At 39.7% G+C, this 13,140-nt stretch overlaps 1 protein-coding gene across 20 annotated transcripts in view; it reads left to right on the plus strand.

Annotated features, from left to right (window-relative positions):
- LOC134822305 (rho guanine nucleotide exchange factor 11-like) overlaps positions 1-13,140 on the plus strand; it is a 70,726-nt gene that overhangs the window by 6,696 nt on the left and 50,890 nt on the right. For all 20 annotated transcript variants that reach the window (XM_063833263.1, XM_063833264.1, XM_063833271.1 and 17 more), the window contains exons 2-4: positions 4,831-5,007; positions 5,921-6,022; positions 7,374-7,422. In XM_063833263.1, coding sequence (XP_063689333.1) covers positions 4,837-5,007; positions 5,921-6,022; positions 7,374-7,422 — 322 coding nt within the window. In that variant the 5' untranslated portion in view covers positions 4,831-4,836. The remainder of the gene's footprint in view (positions 1-4,830; positions 5,008-5,920; positions 6,023-7,373; positions 7,423-13,140) is intronic.

The raw sequence follows: 13,140 nt of genomic DNA on the forward strand, positions 1-13,140 counted from the left end.
GATGGCTCAATCAATAGAAGAGCATTGGGTGGAATTGTGTTTAGCGCTGAGAGTAAGATGAAAAGACTGAATGAAATTGTTTGGCCGTGTATTGCCAATGCTGTTAAGGCTGTTATTGAATCATCTTCATCTGAGTTGATTGTTGTTGAAGCGGCTGTTATGCTTGAAGCTGGTTGGCAAACTTTTGTTGACGAAGTTTGGGTTATGACTGTATCCCCAGATGAGGCTATAAAACGACTGTCAGAGCGTAATAAACTCTCAACAGAAGATGCAGAAAAACGCCTAAAATCTCAGATGACAAACACTGACAGATGTTCTCATGCTGACATAATAGTTTGCTCAGATTGGGAACAATCTGTTACTAGATCATTCATTGATAAAGCCTGGGAGGGATTGTCAGAAAGGATTGAGTATTACAAGATTTGTCAAAACAAAGATTCGATCGAGGAAAGATGGAATTTTATTGCAACAAAAGCATGTAACAGTTCCATTGATCCTAAATGGTTAACTGATATATTAAGGAGTGAAAAGAGTTTGTCTTTTCTTGAAGAAGCTTTAAATTCAGTAGATGAAACATTGGACCTATCAAAAGAAAAGAACGTTGTTCTTTACACAGCTTCATTCTTCTTAGCCACGACTTTACATGTGCAGAATTCCAGCATACGTGCATTCGAGGCAATGTTCAAAATGTTCAGCCAGGGTAATGATATCAAAAAAGAAATTGCTGATGAAGTTATGAGCAATTTGAAAATATCCTCAAACTTGCTCAAGAAGCCAGTATCTTGTACAGAATTCAATACGCTGTTCAGGGACATTTGGATGAAAGCAACATTATTCTGCCTTGACGAAGGTGATAAAAGGATTCTGCCGTCTTGTTTCACTACTGAAGAAATGAGTAATGAGCAGTCGGTGGCTGAATGTGAACTCATGTTGAGGCTGATTGAAGGGAATAAGTATATTTTCAAAACAGATTACTTTAGAAAAACTTACGAGTCCGCAGCTAGAGATAGGATTAAATCTGATCTAGAGAGACTTTCAAAAGATAACAATAGGGATATAATGGAGCGGGTCAGAGGTAATATTGGATATAATTTACAAGAGTATTGAGTTAAATTATTCACATTTTACTTAAAAAAAGCTTTAAGTTTATATTTTGTGTCGTGATTTACGAATTACGATCTCGAATGTTAAGATTATTTCGTGCCCTCCGAATTTATCATGGCTGCTGTTATGCCCGATTTGGTTGAATTTACATTTTACACCTTAATTTGATGTAATGTGACACTCAGATTTGGTAATTGATTTAGGTAATTTATCAGTTTGATCAGCTTATTTTTGTTTCGTTAGTAACCTTCATGAATAAAATGGCCCAAAAATGGGAACACCTCCATATTCATCTAGTCATTATTAATGTATTGTACAATGCATTGTCATAAAAGGAAGCGCAACTAGTTCACAGCACATTCACCAATAGCTGAATACTTATAATACCTTCCGGGAATTATATCCACTAAAACTGCGGGGACACCGAGGGCTGATAATTTGCTCATTTTTCCCGCAAGAGAAGCGAGGGTATTATCAGCCCAGACTCAGACTGGCTGGCGGCAAGTTTCAAAACAAATAACACTGGCGTTCTATATATTAGACACTATATTGTATGATGCGCACGTATCGGATTACACCCCTTCTGCAATCGGAACCGGAACGTATTATAAAATATAATACCTCCGCAACTTCGTGCCCGCAAATTCCCTCCAGCAAGCTGTCGGGAATTATAGCGCGCAGCACTCAGTGGCGGAGGTATTATAGTATTATAAGCCTACTAAATAACCAACTTTTGAAATGAGTATAAGAACTCAATACATTCCACAAGAATGAGCATGTATGTCGATCAGTCGATGAAGAGGTGTGTTCTCGATTGTTCCAGAACTTTCCAGGCTTCTGAAAGTTCTTTAGTTCAAGTGTAACTGATGCTGTTTAACCGGCCCACCCTTCAAAGCACATATAATCCCGTTCTTTTTACATACTATTCAATTTTCACAACTACTATTAAATACATTTATTGAGTATTATGTAATGAGATGGAAACGTTTTAAGCGGGTAAAAGCCATTCCAAACCTTTGCCCCATAACATGAAGGCCTCGTTTTAATTTGTATTGAAAAGCACTAATACCACAGCTACAGTGTAGTTCATGCATATTTAATTGTCATCTGATGCACTCTTGAAATACATACATAGTAACTTGGATTGGTTCCATGCATGAAACTTTAGACACTCTAGAATGTAGTGCATTATAATATCTCTATCCTGCAGCTGTAGAAGATACACTGCACGACACTTCTACTCCTCTACTGAGTAGACTTTGTATTATGTGCCAGGTAGGTATCATTAATCCAGATATTGTTAATTTGTCGGTCGATGATCCCCTGGAGAGTTACTGCATGTTATTCAGAACAAACCATCAGCAGAACACACAGGACATGTGTCTTGTGTATCAAAACAGCAACACTGTGCACGCTCCTGATCTTTCTCTGGATATAGTGGTGAGGCAATACTGAGAATCGATCTGATATATTATACTAAACCACGATTGTTTGACACGTGACAGAGATTTTAGGTTTTGATTGGTCATCAGCGGAAATTATTTGTAGAACACGGGTCATGTTTTGTGTTCAGATCATTGTAATGAACTGTTAATGTATTGTGTAGCTTCTTCAGAACTGGTAAGACTAACTTGATAGTATCTGTTATATTTGATAGTATCTATTAGTGCTTATCAGATGCATGGAACAGCTGTATCCACTGCAGCAATATTATGCATTATTCTGCTGTTTCTGTTTATGTTAGGCATCGATCACATAGGCCATGTTTTGGTGATTTTATACCACAGAAGAAATATCTTATTATATCGTACCGGGCTGCTATTATGAGAATTCTCTAGAATACCCGTATCATCGGAGAGAATAGAGATATTAGATTTATCATTTCTCAGTACAGTAAAACCCTCATTTACCGCAAACCCCGATTTACTGTGGCTTTTACCTTTCTCCCAAACAGGGTAAATCAGGGTATTACTGTATTAGATCCCTTAGGCTACATTATATTATAAGCGTGTGCAATAACATTTTATGAAGGCCCATTTAAGGAAATTATACTTAAACGCTTGTAGAATTCGGGGTAATCTACTGAATAAGGATACACAATACACATGAATATTGAATATACATATGTATAAATATTAAATATATATTATATAATATGTTCTTAATGGTGGACGACCAAATTTCAGGCAGACACAAATATGACAAAATCTTTTAAACCCACCTCTAAATTGTTTGGTAACCAAAGGTATCGAGTTTCTCTGCGGGGCCCTGAAGTAACCAAAGGTATCAAGTTTCTCTGTGGGCCCTGAAGTACCGATGCGTGTAGTTCCAGATCTTGATAGCAATTACCTGTACACCTGGGGTGCTGGGACCCTGAAATTATATTACTCACTCAGCTGGATATAGAGTAGTTTCTACACTGTGTCTTGGGGATATCTACTAGAGTAGTTAGTAGTTAGACTAGGATATTGTGTGGTATGTGTGATATGTAGGGTTAGTTGGAGGGGTTTTTGTTTCTAAATGAAAAGTTTCTATTTGGTAAGTGTCTGGGGTTATAGTGTTTAACAAGATGGACACGGTCTTTGTGGATATCTTGTAGTACATGAAGACAAGTTTCGTGTTCTAGAGTGTACACTGTACACTGTACACTGTACACTGTACACTGTACACTGTACACTGTACACTGTACACTGTACAGTACACGCTTTATGTTGTGTAGTGCTTTAAGGTGGGTGTGAGGGTATGCGACGTGACCTCATGTATTTTAAACGCAAGTTTTTAACTGATATTTTTAGTGTCTTAGTTGTAAACTGTTAAGGTGTTTCAAAGTGTATTATTGGTGACTACAATATCTTTACTGTGTTGTTACATTGTGAGTGCTGCTGAAAAGTATGGATGTACAGCTAGTAATGATATCTATTAGGCAAACAAAGGAATTGTCTTCAAATGTAAGGAGATTTCAACCTGTGGGTGTTGTCTTTTGTGTCCAACTTGAGGAATTATTTAACACCTGTTTTTGTGCCTGTCTGTAACTACTTGATCCAGCTCGAGTCGTTCATTTTCCTTTGTCATAAAGTTTTTGACATTTGTGTGACACTGGTGTGACACTGGTGTGACACTGTTGTGACACTGTTGTGACACTGGTGTGAAATGTTTGTAATACCTGTTTTTGTACCTGTTTTTGTACCTGTTTGCACTTGATCCAGCTCGAGTCGTTTATTTTCTTTTGTCATAAATACCACAAAATGCATAATTTTGTCATGATAGCGTGTATTGCGTATTGTCCAAGAAGTATTGAAAATTATACTGTCTTATTTTAATAAATCAATCGTATTATGTTCCTGGACAAAAGATCAATAGGTATTACAATCATAACATTCATAATGCGCACATATTATCTTGTTAATACTGTGTAGTGTCTCGAACATCAGGAAAATCTGGATAGTATGCTCAACTAGATATTTAAAGTGGATTAATTAAATAGCTGTGGATAGAGAACTGGATCGGAAAATAGAATTAAATGTAAACGAAGTTACATTCCATCAAGATCATACACTTTGCTCATATCTTCACAGCAATACAACTTGAGTTTTGATACCTATTAATTGAATTGCTAATGCCCAAATAACCAAAATCTGTTATTATATAAAGCTGAAGTGACGCTTCAATTTATCAATTAACCAATTACTAAATATGCTAATTAACGGGATTAACTAATTAAACAAGGCAAGGATGACGAATGTATATGACATGTCACCCGACGCCTCCGATGACGAGGATTTCCAGACCTTGGCTATAGAAGAGTTTGAACCCTTCAAAGACCTGCAAACTCTGTTGAACCGTCCCGCCCATCTCAGCATCTTCCTTAACTATGCTATCGGAGAGAACAGACCTAACAATTTAGTACGTTTTTTGTGTTAAATTATCACGATTTACCGTGTCCTGATGGTAAAGGGATTTTCTTGCTTCCCCTTGAAAGTTCGCTTCCAATTTAAATCCATAGAACCTGCAAAACGCGCACGGAAAACTGCTTTTAAATACCAAAATAGTTTTCCAGTAAATGCCAAAATTTTGTAGCTTGTTCTGTATCAAAATTTAGACATAAATTTGTATAGAAAATAGAAATTAGAGAAGCCAGCCTTTTGAGTGTAAGAGTTGTAAAGATTAATCGATCACTGGCAGCCAATTTAACGAACTATTTAGTTGGTTAAATTGTTGGTTAACTTGGTTTAAAGTTATCAGGTTCTATAGAAATACATTATATATTTGCATGACGCAATTCGAGCAGTGGGATTAGCTTCATGAGCTTGTATCACGGTTCAAAGTTGGCAGAAAATTTATTGGATTCATGAGTTGAGCTGCAAAGATGCTATATTTGCAATAATCACTAATACTCGCTGACTGCAAGTATTATGAAGGAGTAACCAGGTGTAGATGTGGCACGTTAACGTATTCTGTAACAAAATGCAACAAATTACTACGAATGTAGCAGCAGCTCATGCCAAATAGTAATACCTCAACACCCTTAAATATGTTCATTTTGCATATTTGCGATTTTAGTTATAATCCACGATGCGTGATATTTTAGGACCATATTATCAAGTTTTGACGACGAGTTTCAGGTTTTGAGATTTCGAATGAGATTTGAATTAAGATTTTTAATTATTCATTTATAAAACGTCAAAGTCAGTGCTCTATAAATCCTGATAAGCATAACACCTAGATAGCTAGAGCATTTGGAAAGGTGTTAATAAATCCTTAAGCACGCAATAAATTATATAATTTATTTATTTTAATGAAAATGAAAACTTCTCAGTTGTTCATACTGTGCGTCCATCACTACCAACGACAAGAGAAGTACAAGGATATAAGGAGGGCTGCTAGTGGAATATTTGAAGACTTTCTAAATCCCAGCGCAGTAAGTTGTTTTAACTTGTTAATAACTTAATTAAGTTAAGTTATTAACTTAAGCTTAAGGGTTTTACATTATTATTTTGGCCAGTTGGTAGATCACCGACCGGCTATAAGCCGGCTACTAACCGGCTATAAGCCGGCTTATAGCCGGCTACAATTTTTATAGCCGGCTATAAGCCGGCTTATAGCCGGTTAGTAGCCGCTTACATTTGTTGTTGAGCGACGGCTATTAGCCGGTTATAAGCCTGCTATTAGCCGTTTTGGTATTAAAAGTGGTTATAAGCCGGCTATAAGCCGGTTATAAGATATTAACTCAACTACATCGTACTGAACAATAGTCAGGAGCCGGCTATAAGAAATTCAGTGAAAACGGCTATTAGCCGGTTATAAGCCGGCTATTAGCCGTTTAGGTATCGAAAGTGGTTATAAGCCGGCTATAAGCCGGTTAGGGAAATTGGTAGATCACCGACCGGCTATAAGCCGGTTATAAGCCGGCTATTAGCCGTTTAGGTATCGAAAGTGGTTATAAGCCGGCTTTAAGCCGGTTATAAGCCGGTTATAAGATATTAACTCAGTTCAGTACGATGAAGTTAAGTTAATATTTTATAGCCGGCTTATAGCCGGCTTATAACCACTTTCGATACCTAAACGGCTAATAGCCGGCTTATAACCGGCTAATAGCCGTTTTCGCTGAATTTCTTATAGCCGGCTCCTGACTATCGTTCAGTACGATGAAGTTGAGTTAATATCTTATAACCGGCTTATAGCCGGCTTATAACCACTTTCGATACCTAAACGGCTAATAGCCGGCTTATAACCGGCTAATAGCCGGCTTATAACCGGCTAATAGCCGTTTTCACTGAATTTCTTATAGCCGATACCTAAACGGCTAATAGCCGGCTTATAACCGGCTAATAGCCGGCTATAAAAATTGTAGCCGGCTATAAGCCGGTTTATAGCCGGCTTATAACCGGCTTATAGCCGGTCGGTGATCTACCAATTTCCCCATTTTGCTAGATTAAAACTGTCAAATATGTGAGCTGGTTCAATACTGTTACACCAGAATATTTATACATATCCATTATATCCAATGAATTTTTGCGGATGACTTGACACATTATGTTGCCAAGAAAGTTGCTGACATGAATGATAATTATTAAGGCTTAACGAAACGTTTGAAAATTCGGCACTTTAAAATCTCTTTGTAAGATCCTGCCGGCGTTAATCAACGTTAATTAATTTTAATCAACGTTAATGACACAGTGAAAGGAAAGTATAACGACCATATCAACAAACTTACTAAATAATCGGATAATCTTATTAAATCAGTGAAAGTAAATTATTCTTTATTACAGGTACTACGTGTATCGTTCCCCCCTGAGATTCTCACGGAAATAAGTTTGGGTGAGTGTTAAATAACAAAAAATAAAATTAAGTTTTTGTACAGCACAATGTGAGTGTAAAAATGAAAATTGATATTATAAAGGAGTCTGTACTTTGTAATACTTTGTAAAAGAGATTGATTAGATTTTATTAAACAAATAACGAATTTGATTTATTTTGATTTTATTCTATTCCAGATTATTATAATATGGGTAAGCTTGTTGTGTGGATTTTTGAGTTTATTCTACTTTTTAGTTTTTAATCCTAAGTTAAATTAATTAGTTTTACTTTTGGTTACTGGTTAGTCTGCTGAGTGTTGTGTGAATATATTATAGATTCTAATTTCCAAAATTTAATTAATAAACTTAAGATTGAACATGACGTATGTAACATGACGTATGTAACATGACGTATGTAACATGACGTATGTAACATGACGTATGTAACATGTGTAATGTAACATGTGTAATGTTACATGTGTAATATAACACAAAGTAAACTGCCATTCTCCTGAACTGAGAAGTGAGAACCAGGTCTCAGATTTACACTGCTGCAGTGTCACCAACCATAACATTGCTTCTTCTCGTAGCAGACTTAACCACCCGAGAGCTAGACTTCACAATAGCAGATATATCACTTGGTAGTACTCAGCAAGTGTCACCGACTACTGGGTAGCAATCAGGAATTACTGTCACCTAGAAAATCAGGGTAAAGTTCAGAACTAGTGCGCACAAAACCAGATTATATAATACGTATCACTGTTTACTTCTCCTACTGCCTACTTCTACTACTGCCCAGTCGGGAGTAATCAGTAGTAATCAGGAAGTGTCACCGACTACTGGGTTGTAGCGAGAAAGTGTCATTAAGGAATTAGGGTAAACTGACTAAACTCACACACAAAACCAGACATATCACGGGTTGTAGTCTTTGCAGGGTACTAATCAGGTAGTGTCACGTGGTACAGATCAGGAAGTCACGTGGTACTAAAAAGAAGTGTCACGTGTCAGTGATCGAGGGAGCAAGGTTCAAACTCAGAGAGTTGTGTTAACAAGATGCTATTAACCACTGTGTTACTTACTGGACATTTACTTGCGATAGACAATGTATCTTACTGTTAACTAGTGCAGTTATAGTGCAGTTATAGTGCAGTTATAGTGCAGTTATAGTGCAGTTATAGTGCAGTTAAATTGTGTCTCTGAAGGAGGGGAGATTAGATAGGAGGACACAGGACAAGGATATACCAGAATATATATATCTGTAAATAAATACTTTAACAGAAATACAGGATCTATTTCAGACGGTAATTGCTCGGTTTAAGCTTTGTAAGTGGAACGGCGTCACGGCACTGCACCTATCATATCCTACTCATTGCAAAGATTCACCATACATACTACAAATCGGTATTATGGAGACCCAGCGAGAAAGTAAAACCAGGGTTTTCTATTAAGTTGTACGTGGTGTAGAATTAGAATGCAGCATATCAGCTACATACCAGTAACATACCAGCTACATACCGACTACATATCAACTACATACCAGTAACATATCAGCTACATGCCAGTTACATACTAGCTACATACCAGTAACATACCAGTAACATACCAGCTACATACTGACTACATATCAACTACATACCAGTAACATATCAGCTACATGCCAGTAACATACCAGTAACATATATCAGCTACATACTGACTACATATCAACTACATACCAGTAACATATCAGCTACATGCCAGTAACATACCAGTAACATATATCAGCTACATACCAGCTACATGCCAGTAACATGTAACTAGTTACATACCAACTACATACCAACTACATACCAACTACATACCAACTACGTTATAACACAATTAGTCCGTCTCCACTATTGGCCTGCTTTGTGTACAAGTTTTCTCTGAGGCAAGGTAGGGTTTATATTGGATACAAGGTGAAGAAACCTGTCAACTAGTACAAGTTTTGGGGAATTCGAGGAATCCTGAGGGTTTTAGAAGCTTGTGCTTCTAAAACCCTCAGGATATAAAGCTAAAGGCTCTTCATTGGATTCAATATCCTGTGACAGAATTACAAAAGTTTTAGTGTGTGCGGCTGTTACGTAGATTGGTTTAGGTCATGTTTATATTAGGTTATTATAGAGGAGGAATTACTGTTGCAGAGGAGGGAAATTGACTTGTCAACTGATAGAGTTTTAAAAACCCTTCACGGAAAGACTGAAGCTTCCAGAACTTAAAATGACATTATATTCCAGATATATTAGGTTCAACAGAAGCACGGGAACAATTTAAAACTTTCAAACGGAGCTTTAAATTCTTATAAATGGTCGCTTGTCTCCTGTCTAAAAGCTCCTCACACCAGATACCCAGAATGAAACCCCTGTTCGCTATTTATGACTTTCAAAATATACTCCTTACTCCTGACAGTTCTAATTTGTCCCATGACATGTTCAACGCATTTTATAATATAATAATAGTGGGACGAGACTGGACTGTATATTGAGACAATTTCAAATGTGTCAAATGCAGCTTTGATCTCCACAAATTATATTGAAATGAAGCTTCCATCTTCATTTTGATAGCACGCAGTAGCCTTAATACGCTGACACTCCTAGATGTAACACATAATTTAAGATTATGTTCTAGAAAATGCTGATGAGAGTAAATCAGTTCGCTACATAAAAGTGTGTTTCATTCCCCGATTATACCTGTTAAAACTTGAAAATACAGACGACTAACGAGTCTCTGTAGTGTCTGGACAAAGAAAAGGACAGGGTGTGCCGATCTCCGGATCTGTCTCCACACCCGGAGCTGTCTTTCCTCTCCACACCCGGAGCTGTCTTTCCTCTCCACACCCGGATCTGTCTCCACACCCGGAGCTGTCTCTCCTCTCCACACCCGGAGCTGTCTTTCCTCTCCACACCCGGATCTGTCTCCACACCCGGATCTGTCTCCACACCCGGATCTGTCTCTCCTCTCCACACCCGGATCTGTCTCTCCTCTCCACACCCGGATCTGTCTCCACACCCGGATCTGTCTCTCCTCTCCACACCCGGATCTGTCTCTCCTCTCCACACCCGGAGCTGTCTCTCCTCTCCACACCCGGAGCTGTCTTCCTCTCCACACCCGGAGCTGTCTCTCCTCTCCACACCCGGATCTGTCTCTCCTCTCCACACCCGGATCTGTCTCCACACCCGGATCTGTCTCTCCTCTCCACACCCGGATCTGTCTCTCCTCTCCACACCCGGAGCTGTCTTTCCTCTCCACACCCGGATCTGTCTCTCCTCTCCACACCCGGATCTGTCTCTCCTCTCCACACCCGGATCTGTCTCCACACCCGGATCTGTCTCCACACCCGGATCTGTCTCTCCTCTCCACACCCGGATCTGTCTCTCCTCTCCACACCCGGAGCTGTCTCTCTGGAACTTAGCATTGACTTTAATTTCCGTGTCATTGTTTCAACTGCAAGTGTGCGACTTCACGAAACAAATACCAGGTTTCCGGGGATATTGCAGTGCTTCACAGTCATTTTAAGTTGTTGGAAGTGTTCACTATTTTCAGATCGCTGTACAATAAAGTCTGATTAATCTTTGACAAGTTAAAAAGGGAGGGGTAATCTTTTGTTGAACAGCTGAACTATAGTGATACCTGCTAACTGAGAAACATGGCAGATCTTATAGTACCCTATTTTCTGCCCTGAGAAAGGGGTCAAGTTACTCTGTACCAGTCAAATTAAGGGACCGAGGTAGTTAGAGTCAACCAAGTCACGTACAGTCAGGAGATGATTGAACTTGAAGTGTGGAGTTGACAGTTCTGTCATTTTAAATTAGCCCCTGAAATAGGTCGGAAGGAGCAGAAGGGATCGGATGGAGAGGGTGTTATTTTCAGGAGCAGAAGGGATGGAGAGGGTGTTATTTTCAGGAACAGAAGGGAGGGAGAGGGTGTTATTTTCAGGAACAGAAGGGAGGGAGAGGGTGTTATTTTCAGGAACAGAAGGGAGGGAGAGGGTGTTATTTTCAGGAGCAGAAGGGAGGGAGAGGGTGTTATTTTCAGGAGCAGAAGGGATGGAGAGGGTGTTATTTTCAGGATTAGAAGGGAGGGAGAGGGTGTTATTTTCAGGAACAGAAGGGAGGGAGAGGGTGTTATTTTCAGGAGCAGAAGGGAGGGAGAGGGTGTTATTTTCAGGAGCAGAAGGGAGGGAGAGGGTGTTATTTTCAGGAGCAGAAGGGAGGGAGAGGGTGTTATTTTCAGGAGCAGAAGGGAGGGAGAGGGTGTTATTTTCAGGAACAGAAGGGAGGGAGAGGGTGTTATTTTCAGGAACAGAAGGGATGGAGAGGGTGTTATTTTCAGGAACAGAAGGGAGGGAGAGGGTGTTATTTTCAGGAACAGAAGGGAGGGAGAGGGTGTTATTTTCAGGAACAGAAGGGAGGGAGAGGGTGTTATTTTCAGGAGCAGAAGGGAGGGAGAGGGTGTTATTTTCAGGAGCAGAAGGGATGGAGAGGGTGTTATTTTCAGGATCAGAAGGGAGGGAGAGGGTGTTATTTTCAGGAGCAGAAGGGAGGGAGAGGGTGTTATTTTCAGGAGCAGAAGGGAGGGAGAGGGTGTTATTTTCAGGAGCAGAAGGGATGGAGAGGGTGTTATTTTCAGGAGCAGAAGGGAGGGAGAGGGTGTTATTTTCAGGAGCAGAAGGGAGGGAGAGGGTGTTATTTTCAGGAGCAGAAGGGAGGGAGAGGGTATTATTTTCAGGAGCAGAAGGGATGGAGAGGGTGTTATTTTTAGGAGCAGAAGGGAGGGAGAGGGTGTTATTTTCAGGAACAGAAGGGAGGGAGAGGATGTTATTTTCTGGAGCAGAAGGGAGGGAGAGGGTGTTATTTTGCAGGATTAGAAGGGAGGGAGAGGGTGTTATTTTCAGGAGCAGAAGGGAGGGAGAGGGTGTTCTTTTCAGGAGCAGAAGGGAGGGAGAGGGTGTTATTTTCAGGAGCAGAAGGGATGGAGAGGGTGTTATTTTCAGGAGCAGAAGGGAGGGAGAGGGTGTTATTTTCAGGAGCAGAAGGGATGGAGAGGGTATTATTTTCAGGAGCAGAAGGGAGGGAGAGGGTGTTATTTTCAGGAGCAGAAGGGAGGGAGAGGGTGTTATTTTCAGGAGCAGAAGGGAGGGAGAGGATGTTATTTTCTGGAGCAGAAGGGAGGGAGAGGGTGTTTTTTTGCAGGATTAGAAGGGAGGGAGAGGGTGTTATTTTCAGGAGCAGAAGGGAGGGAGAGGATGTTATTTTCAGGAGCAGAAGGGAGGGAGAGGTTGTTATTTTCAGGAGCAGAAGGGAGGGAGAGGGTGTTATTTTCAGGAGCAGAAGGGAGGGAGAGGGTGTTATTTTCAGTGATGTCAGGAGAGTACTTGATCTGACAACACTACGATTAAGGAGAAAGATAGTGGCGTTAATGTTCACTTAGAGCGACCTTGAAGCTCTATGATATTTAACACTCAATTAGCACTGTAAGATACTGTGTACTAATGTATACCACATGTGGTACAATTAGTGAGTCTACAAGTGTGATGGTTCAAGATATCAAGCACCAGAGAGTTTCTGGTTTCTTGTCTGAGTTTGGGATGTTTCCAGACTTTTAAGGAGTGTGCCGGTTAAACTGGTAGCGAGCCAGGGATTGGGTGATTGATACAATTAGTGCTCTCTAAACTCCCCTTGTTTCTGCAGTAGATATTATGGTATCATTCTGTATCAAGATC

Source organism: Bolinopsis microptera, chromosome 10 (genome assembly GCF_026151205.1).
Source record: "Bolinopsis microptera isolate Bmic1 chromosome 10, MBARI_Bmic_1.0, whole genome shotgun sequence".
NCBI classification, from domain to species: Eukaryota; Metazoa; Ctenophora; class Tentaculata; order Lobata; family Bolinopsidae; genus Bolinopsis; species Bolinopsis microptera.